The sequence below is a fragment of the Tenrec ecaudatus genome, chromosome 4 (genome assembly GCF_050624435.1).
Source record: "Tenrec ecaudatus isolate mTenEca1 chromosome 4, mTenEca1.hap1, whole genome shotgun sequence".
NCBI classification, from domain to species: Eukaryota; Metazoa; Chordata; class Mammalia; order Afrosoricida; family Tenrecidae; genus Tenrec; species Tenrec ecaudatus.
In genome coordinates this window covers 65,243,654-65,254,235 of record NC_134533.1, presented here as the reverse complement: position 1 = coordinate 65,254,235, position 10,582 = coordinate 65,243,654, and the positions used below count along the sequence as shown (strand labels likewise).

The window sequence follows — 10,582 nt, the reverse complement described above, 5'->3', positions numbered from 1 at the left end:
ACTACACAAAGTCTTCCAGAATGTAGCAAACCACCAAAGTCATTCTAGGAAGCCAGCATAACAGTGATACCAAAACCTGGCAAAGACTCCACAATGATAGAGAGTCACAGAACGATATCTCTCATAAAATATAGATGCAAAAATTCTCAACAAAATTCTGATCAATAGAATCCAACAGCATATTTAAAAAATTGCGTGACCAAGTAGGATTTATACCAGGGATACAGGGATGATTCAACACTCAAAATAATTAATATAATCCACCATATCAACAAGAAAAGGGACAAAAACAAGATAATCATATCTATAGATGCAGAAAAAGTATTTGATACCATCCAACACCCATTCCTAATACAGACTCTCAAGAGGATGGGATTAGAAGGAAAAATTCTCAATACAACAAAAGCCATATATGAAAAACAATAGCTAATATTCTAGTCAATGCCATGAAACAATGGCAAGATATCAAGGGTGTGCAATTGGGTAAAGGAGAAGTGAAACTTTTGCTTTTTACAGATGATATGATCTTATATAGTGAAAATCCTACGGGGTCCAAAATAGGATTGCTGAAAACAATAAGGAGTTTAGTAGACTTTGAAAGATACAATATGAACAAGCAGAAATCGATTGGATTCCTATATACCAGGAACAGAAACTCAGAAAAAGATATCAAGGAGTCAGCACCATTCACGATAGCCACGCAAATGCAGAAATACCTAGCAATAAACTTAAACCCACCCCCTCATCACCTGTCACAAAAAGAAAGACCTGTACTGGAAACTACGGAGCATTACTACAAGAAACCAAAGGGATCTACCCAAATGGAAGAATGTCCCATGTTTCTTGACTGAAAAACTCAATATTGTGAAAATGCCAATATTATATAAAGTAATCTTAATCTACAAATTCAATGCAATCCAATTTAATTCCAGCGTCGTTCTTCAAAAAAATGGAAACCCTGATTATCCACTTCCTATTGAAAGGGAAGAAGCCCAGGAGAGGCAAAGAACTCCTCAAGAAGAAACAAATAGGTGTCCTTGCACTCCCTGACCTCAAACCTACTGACAGCCAGAGTTGTCAAAACGGCCTGATACAGGGATAAAGAGAGATACTCAGACCAATGACTCAATCCAGATAACCCACAAATAAAAACATCCACATACAGACAATAGATTTTTGTACAAAGGGACAAAGAAAACATTAGATGGGAAGCAGATGCCCTCTTCAAATAGTGGTGTTCAAAAGCTGGATATCCGTATGCAGAAGAATGAAATAAGACCTATATCTCACCCCATACACAAAAATAAACCCTAGATGGGCTATAGACCTACATGTAAACCCCAAAGCTATCAGGACCATCAGTGAGAAAATTGGGACAAAGCTAAGAGCCCTAGTTCGGGGAATAGATGGGAAGACAGAGTTAAAAGAGAACCCACAGACTGCAAAAAGCTATTTTGCAATGATGTAACAGAAAAAGGATTAATTACTACAATCTGCAGAATTTTACAAGCTTACAACAAGCAGCAAAACAGTCACAAACTCAAGCTTGTTAGGGACCAGACAGCCTTGCAAAGAGTTGGACCAGTGCCAATGAACCACACATCACCCACTCCAGGTGCGTATAGTGTAGGTCACTTGGCCAGAGGGCACCGTACAACAGCTGGGATCAAATGCACAGGACAGTGGGGTGTGTGTCTGTGTTGCGGTGTGTGTGTCTGTGTGTCTGTGTTGCGGTGTGTGTGTGTGTGTGTGTGTGTGTGTGTGTGTGTGTGTGTGTGTGTGTGTGCTTTCTACTGAGTACTAACTATGTGCATCTGTGGTGAAGAGCCCCTGAAAGGAGGCAGCCCTGTCAGGAGGATGAGGCTTACTGATGGGAGGGACTGTGCTTGCTGAGGAGAGGGGAGAGGGAATAGCCAGGCTTGGGTGATGGTAGTTGCATGTCTGTTGGGAGGAGAGGAGGGAGGGCTGACCACCAGGTGGGGGAGGACAGACTGAGAATGCTCTTGGCATCATTAGGGAGGGAGGGTCTTTAGTGATGTGCAGCAGGAGGAAAAACTGACCTGGGACTTCTGGGGGTAAACTGGAAACCCAGCGGGGTATCACAGAACAGTGAGGCACTGATTCCTGATATTCAGGGTATGCATATGTCATGCTCCAGAGGCTCCAGCAGTGAGACCCCAAATGGAAACTCCACAGGGGAACTGGACTTTACCCGAGACACACTTGGGTTTTTTTCATCGTTTTATTAGGAGCTTATACAACTCTTATCACAATACACACATGAATCAATTGTATAAAACACATCTATACATTCATTGCCCTCATCATTCTCAAAACATTTGCTCTCCACTTAAGCCCCTGGCATCATGTCCTCATTTTCCCCACCCTCCCCGCTTCCTCCTCCCTCATTGACCCTTGATAATTTATAAATTATTATTTTGTCATATATTGCCCTGTCTGATGTCTTCCTTCACCCCCTTTTCTGTTGTCAGTCCGCCAGGGAGGAGGTCACAGGTAGATCCTTGTAATCGGTTCCCATTTTCCAACCCACTCACCCTCTACCCTCCCAGTATCGCCACTTACACCACTGGTCCTGAAGGGATCATCCTCCCTGGGTTCCCTGGGTTTCCAGTTCCTATCTCTACCATTGTACATTCCTGATCTAGCCAGACTTGCAAGGTAGAATTCGGATGATGATATTGGGAGGAGGTGTGGGGGGAAGCATTTAGGGACTAAAGGAAAGTTGTATTTTTCATCCTTGCTACATCACACCTTGACTGGCTCATCTCCTCCCGTAGACCACTCTGCAAGGGGATCTCCAGTGGCCCACAAATGGGCATTGGGTCTCTACTCTGCACTCCCCCCCTCCATTCACTATGGTAAGATTTTTTTGTTCTGATGATACCTTATCCCTGATCCCTTCGACACCTTGTGATCGCACAGGCTGGTGTGCTTCTTCCATGTGGGCTTTGTTGCTTCTGAGCTAAATAGCCACTTGCTTACCTTCAAGCCTTTAAGACCCCAGATGCTATACCTTTTGATAGTCGGGCACCATCGGCTTTCTTTGCCACATTTGCTTATGCATCCATTTGTCTTCAGCGATCATATCATGGAGGTGTGCACCCAAAAATACATTTTGTTTTTTGATGCCTGATAACTAATCCCTTCGGCACCTCGTGATCACACAGGCCGGTGTGTTCTTCCATGTGGGCTTTGTTGCTTCTGAGCTAGATGGCCGCTTGTTTATCTTCAAGCCTTTAAGATCCCAGATGCTATATCTTTTGATAGCTGAGCACCATCAGCTTTCTTCACCATATTTGCTTATTCACCTGCTTTGTCTTCAGTGGTTGTGTCAGGAAGGTGAGCTCATAGAATGCTAATTTAATAGAACAAAGTATTCTTGCATTGAGGGAGTACTTGAATGGAGGCCCAATGTACTTCTGCTACCTTAATACTAAACCTATAAATATAGGGCCATAGATCTATTTCCCCATCCTCATATATAAATATATTTGCATATATACATGTCTTTATCTAGACCTCTATAAATGCCCATTGCCTCCCAGCTCTTTCCTCTATTTCCCTTGACTTTCCTCCTGTCCCACTATCATGCTCAGTCCCCACTTGGGTTTCAGCAATTCCTCTTGATTACATTACTCTTGATCATGCCCTACCAGGCACCCCACACCACTGATTTTGATCACTTGTTGTTCCCTTGTCCCTAGGTTTGTCAACACCACTTCCTTTCCCCCCACCTCCCGATCTCCCATGTCCCCCCAGAACTGTTGGTCCTGTTGTTTTCTTCTCCAGATTGTTCATCCAACCTATCTTATTTAGACAGACCTGTGGAGAAAATAACATGCACAAAGACAATACAGAGCAAAACCAAGCAACAATATACAACAAAACAACAACAACAAACCAATAACAAAGACCAAAACTAAACACAAGAAAGAAAAGCTTATAGTTAGTTCAAGGATTGTTTGTTGGCCTTTAGCAGTGTTTTCCAGTCCAGTCTGTTGGGGCACCACTCCCTGGCCCCAAAGTCCACCTTCAGCCTTCTCTGGGGGCCTTGCTACTCCATTCCCTTGCTGTTCTACTGCACTCCCCCAGTGCTTTGCCTCAGTGTGGCTGGATCAGACCAGGTGCAATTCCCACACTGTGTCTCAGGTGCTGTCTCCCACAGGGCCATGGTTCAGTGAGGGGCAGCATGTCTTATAGTGGGGCTGACCACGTGGTCCTCTCTGTGGACTGGCTGCTCTAATTGGGGTCATCGTCCTCAAGGTCAGGTGGGCCAGGATGTGCTCCACTCTCTCCTACTCCTCTTTCATATGCTCATGTGTGCTCCCATCAGCTATGTCCCTCTCCGGGAGCTGCAGATTCAATGCCATCCTTTGAAATAAATTCTTCTTGGGGGAGGGGCAGGCAACCACTTAGTATTTGGGACTGGGGCCAGTACCCAAGACCTCTCCACTGGTTCCCTACTCCATGCTGGAATGTTGTATTCGCACCTTGGGACACTGGATTGAAGTCTGGTGCCTCTTTCCCTGTGGAGATATAAACAATACCCTCCCCTTGGGTGGGTTAGTGCCCCGTGTCCCTGCTACCCGTTTCTTCCTTATTTTCATCATTTTATTTTCCTTTCCCCACCTCCTCCCCAGTTGTCTACCACGTGCATCCCTGCATTTGCTCTGGTCCCTGCCATACTAAACAGTCCTCAGCCCAAGAATGTTTGTATACAGTAGCTTTTTCCTTTCCCTGTGCCTCTTTTGCATTTTTTTAATGCTTACCTCAGTGGACTTATGTTGTACTTGTCGTTTTGTGCCTGACTTACTTTGTTTAGCATGATTTCCTCCAGTTCTTCCCATGCAGCGATGTGCTTTATACGTTCATCACTGCTTTTTGTGATGCGTAGTACTCCATTGTATGTATGTACCACAGTTTTTTAATCCAATCGTCAGTTGATGGAAATTTGGGTTGCTTCCAACTCCTTGCAATTATGAACTGTGCCGCAATAAACATTGAAGCACAAATGTCTGGCCTTGGTTTGTTTCTTGCCTCTTCTGGTTATATGCCCAGTAGAGGGACTGCTGGCCCCAGACACACTTGTAACTGAAGAATATGTCAGAAAATACATGGTGTCTGAGGATGAAGACAGCTGTACCAAGAGTAGTGTACTGTTGGTCGGCAAACAAACAAGGTCTTGGTACATCAACACCCAGCATGCTGTATTAAGACATGTATATCCCGGCAACCTGTGACACCCATTCTGTTAGTGTCTGCATATGCTCCTTTACATTACAGTGTATTTCAGAGGTGAATTGACATTGGGGTTCATCCTCTTGAAGCTGTATTATTTGTCTTATTATTTTTCAGAAAATGAAACCCTGGAATGTTTAGCTTACAGGGAAAGAAAATATAACAAGGGTTTGGAGTAAGGGAGTTATACAGAGTGGGGGAGACAATGTCAAGAAGTCCAGAAAGGAAACATGTGTTTTGGAAAATATATATGAGTATGCAAGAAATTGTACAATTAGACTTGACATGCTTGAATTGGCTTGCAAACCACAGCAAATTAATTAAACACAAGATCAATAAATAAAATAAAGGGATAGATCCAGGAATAGGTGTGGGCTAGCACTAAATCCTAGCCCCAAATTAAGAACTATCAATTTTTACATCATGGCCCAGCTCAATTCTCACCTTCATTAAATGATTATTGAAGATAAGGGGCTACAGCAAAGTTTGGGGAAGAAATCAGATGGTGCTGGCTATCGATTGAAATAGTGCCTGGGGTCTTCAAGGCTGTATACAAACAAGCAAAATCATCTAAGCAAGGAGTCAACCAAGTCCACACAGAAGAAGCACACTAACTTGTGTGATCAACGATAACAATAACACAACTCGAATATGGGGAAAGAGCATCAGAGCAAAATCATGAATGCCTAATTTGTGGAGGGCTATGGGAGAGAGTGAGAGCCCAAGCCCTCTGCAGTGTCTGGTCAGAATGAGCCACTGGCAGGTCCACTCTAGCCGCAGGTAAGCACCTCCATCAGCCTTACTACTAGGAAGAGCCCGTTGTAATCCAGCTTATGCTGGATAGAACTTCACACTGGGCTGGTTGACCACCCTATAGATGCAACCAGAATTTGTTCTGGGTGCGAGTATTCCTTACTGGTTCCATAACAGAAATTTCTTCCCTGGATTTTTTATTATTGTTGGAGGTCTTTTCCTTCTTGTGCATTATTTGTCAAGTCATCTGTATGCTATTATCTGTTTACCTTTACCACCTTAACACAATTTGTTTTTTATTGTTTTCAGTTGGTTCTCCCAGCTGTGAAGCACAGGAAGAGTGGATACATAATAACAGTTAAAAGGGGACATAGGGAACACAAGAGTGGGATGGGGGAGAAAGGGAGGTGTGTTAGTCTGGGTAGACTAGAGAAACAAATTCGCTGACACTGATATATATGTGTAAGAGAGAGCTATACATAAAGAGTAATTTTATATTAAGAAAACATCCCAGCCCAATCCAGATCAAGTCTATAAGTCTGAAATTAGCCCATATGTCTGATACTAATCTATAAATTCCTCTTCAGACTCATGCAACATATGCAATGATGCTGAATACAGTAAGTCCATAGGCCAGTTGGTGTAAAGTCTTGTGTATCCATTGGTGGTGGAAGCATCTCAGCATTGATGTGGGTCCTCACGTGGCTCCTCCAGCTCCAGGGCTCTGGCTCTATCAGCATAGCCTCATGTGGCTTCTCAACAGGAATGTCTCCCAGGGACAGAGAGAGTGTGTCCTGCCTCCAGTGAGCTATTTAGCTCCTTAGTGCCTTCAAAGCAGGCCATCAAGTTCCACCCCTTCACTCTTAATACTCTCAAATTGGCAACAGATCACATAACTACGACAGGAGGGAAATGGGATTTTAGAAGTAACTATTGAAGACCTAGGGTGGGAGTGTCATTAGAAAAGATTGTTATTGCATAAATCATTTTAAAGGCAAGTTAACTAAGTGGAGGGGCTCTAAAATTGGTATGGGGCTGATTGTACAATTCTCTATGATATAACTGAATAACTGAATAATTGAATTAAATGATATGCAAGATAAAAAACAGTTGGAAAAGAAATATAAGGTTGTTTATAAATGTCTCCCTGGACAACTTACATGAGCCTAAGTTCATTGAAATATATAACGCAGTCTGAATCATAATTGACTTGATGGCAGTGAGTTTGGTTTTTTGGTTTGAATTGGTTTTATTTTGTTTTCTGCAATAAGAACAGCTTTTACTCATCCTCCTAACCTACACAATGTGTCATGAAAATTAAAAGAATGACATTCAGTTTAATTAGCATAAAATTATTTTTAGGAGAAAAATTTACAAGAAAGGAAAAAGAGGAAACATTAGTCACTCATTCAAACATTCTACCAATATGGAATCTCAATATAGAAGACTCTCATCACCTGAGCAGTCTACCACAGGTAGCAAAAACCTGACATATAGTACCGTCAAAAAGTATGCCTTTGTTGGAACACAAAAGAGATGAGGCAGATCCTAAGACAACCTTCAACAAACTGGATATAATATACCAGAAATTACAGTTTTCTTGCAAACATGAACCCAATCCCTAATTTATGTATCCCTCTATCAAATAATTTAGAAACAGAAGCTAATTTTATACTTGGCACAAATATTTCTTAATAAAACAATGTTTGGCAACTCTAGAATGTAGTACATTTTAGAGTTATTAGCGGTGATGGTGTTGGGTGTCTTCAAGGCATTTCAACTTCGTAATCCTTTGTACATCAGAATGAAGCACTGCCCAGTCTTGACCATTCTCGCAATGCTCCTGTGTTTGAACACATTGTTGTTGCCCTGGTGTCAGTCCATCTCCTTAAGGAGCTTCCTCTTTTACCCAGACCCTCTGCTTTGCCAACCATGATGTCTCTTTCTAGGAATTATCTCTCCTGATAGAATGCTAACTTACACCATGTGAATTCTAAGTGCATTCACACCATGTTAGTGTACAAGAAAAATTTCTTTGTTTTTCTTCTGGAAGTACACAGTACTTTCAGTATTCGTTGCCAACAACATAGAGTTACTAGATGTTGATAACTGTATGGTTGTTTTTTCTTAAATTAATACTCATAAAATATATATATTCATTCTGTGGTAGCAGTCTTTCTGGACCTAAGAAAAAATTGTAAGCAAATTTTCTATAATCCAAACTCTTTTAAAGAAATCCATTACATAGATATATGTTTTCACTGAAAATTGGGGTTATATTCTGTGGATACATTTTACCATGGGACTACTAGGATTAAAAGGACTACTCCATGAGAAATGGCCTCTATCGGCATCATCTAGAAAGTCATGGGCTCCTGGTAGTATCCTTGGAAGGAACCGCTAAAGAAGGTATGAGTATTCACAGTGATTTTAGCTCTATGTCTTTATGTAGAATATCCTGAGTACTCGATCCCGGATCTGCCGAGTCTTCACCCCATAGACAAGAGGATTTAGTGCAGGTGGCACAAGGAGGTAAAGTGTGGCCAAAAGAACATGGATGTGATGAGGTACGTGCTGGCCAAAGCGATGAGTGAGAAAGGAGAATATTCCGGGAACATAGAAGATCAGAATGACACAAACATGAGATCCACATGTACTAAAGGCCTTAAGTCGGGCCTCGCCCCCTGGTACCTTCAGAACGGCATGCAGGATGAGAGCATAGGAAACACCAATGGCCAGAACGTCTAGTCCAACAACAAGCAGTGCCACTGCCAGCCCATAGGCTCGGTTCACTGTAGTGTCTGAGCAGGCAAGTTTTACCACAGCCATATGTTCACAGTAAGCATGGCCTATCGTGGTTGACGCACAGAAGAAGAGGCGACGCAGTAAGATGGGGAAAGGGGTGAGAAGGAGTAATCCTCGCACCAGCACTGCCACTCCAATGCGCCCTATGACTTCTGGATGCAAGATAGTGGAATGGTGCAGAGGGTAACAAATGGCCACATAGCGATCTAGAGCCATGGCCACAAGCACACCTGACTCCATGGAGGAAAATGCATGGATGAAGAACATCTGGATTAAGCATTCCGTATGCCCAATAGCATGGACATGAACCAGGAGGACTGCAAGGGCTTTGGGTGCAGTGGAAGAAGCCAAGACCAAGTCAATGGTAGCAAGCATGGCCAAGAAGAGGTACATGGGTTGGTGCAGGGATGGGTCAGTCCAGATGATGAAGAGAATGGTGACATTGCCCACTAGAGCAAGAACAAAAAGGACACCCAGGGGCAATGCTATCCAATGCTGGCATTCCTCCAAACCTGGAATTCCTACAAGGAAAAAAGAAGGCTGAGCTAGCCTTAAGCTAGAATTGCTAAGGGCCATCATCAATGACTTTGAAAAAAGAAAATAGAAGCAAAAATCATACTGTCTTCATTCATGGTGAGTCTTCACAAAGTCTACAGGTGAGTGTCATCTTGAGATGAATAAATAGGCTGAAGCTGCAACACAGGAAATTAAGTTAGACACAAGAAAGAATTTACTCTTACTGAGATAATTTTTAAGTGACTAATCATATTATCTGAGATTTGCTAAGTCCCATTTTATCTATATTTAAAAGTAAGCCTATTGCTTCCTTTAGAGACATATTTTAAAATCTAGCATGCATTTACTTATATATTGAAACTGTTATGTGGGTCCCTTTCATTGACTTTCGGTATTACTGAACACTATGAAAAATGTGTTTTATATTTTCTTTTTTAATTTCCATGACATAGCTCTTTACAATTGTCCTTTCTACATTCCCAAGCCACAATCTTAGTCCCTTTGGAATCTTTTCCATTTGCATTTTATTCATTATCTATTATTCTATCTATTCTTCTCTTCCTGAATCTGTACATTACCTCTGACTAAGTTCATTCATTCCTATAGCTTTAATTATTTTAGTATTTTAAAGTCATTTTATTGGGGGCTCATACAACTCTTATCATAATCCATAAAGACATGAATTGTGTAAAGCACAATTATACATTTGTTGCCCTCATCATTCTCAAAACATTTGCTCTACACTTAAGACCCTGGAATCATTCCTCATTTTTCCCATCCCTCCCCACTCCCTGCTCTCTCATAAATCCTAGATAATTTATGTTATTATTTTGTCATATCTTACACTGTCCAATGTCTCCCTTCAATCACTTTTCTGTTATCCATCACTCATGGAGGAGATAATATGTAGATCCTTGTAATTGGTTCCCACTTTCCACCCCACCCTCCCTCCACCCTCCTGGTCTTGCCACTCTCACCACTGGTTCTGAAGGGATCGTCCACCCTGGATTCGCTGTGTTTCCAGTTCCTGTATGTACCAGTGTACATCCTCTGGTCTAGCCAGATTTGTAAGGTTGAATTGGGATCATATTAATTGGGGGGCGGGAGGGAAGAAGCACTTAGGAACTACAGGAAAGTTGTATGTTTCATTGTTGCTACACTGCACCCTGGCTGGCTTGTCTACTCGCTGCAACTCTTCCATAAGGGGATGTCCAACTGCCTACAGAAGGGTTTTGGGACTCCACTCCAC

At 42.1% G+C, this 10,582-nt stretch overlaps 1 protein-coding gene across 1 annotated transcript; it reads right to left on the bottom strand.

Moving 5' to 3' along the window:
* Positions 1 to 8,448: 8,448 nt before the first annotated feature.
* On the bottom strand, positions 8,449 to 9,396 carry LOC142445856 (olfactory receptor 52L1-like). The gene has a single exon (XM_075547733.1). It carries the CDS (start codon positions 9,394 to 9,396, stop codon positions 8,449 to 8,451), a length of 948 nt encoding a protein of 315 aa, XP_075403848.1.
* Between the last annotated feature and the right edge of the window lie 1,186 nt (positions 9,397 to 10,582).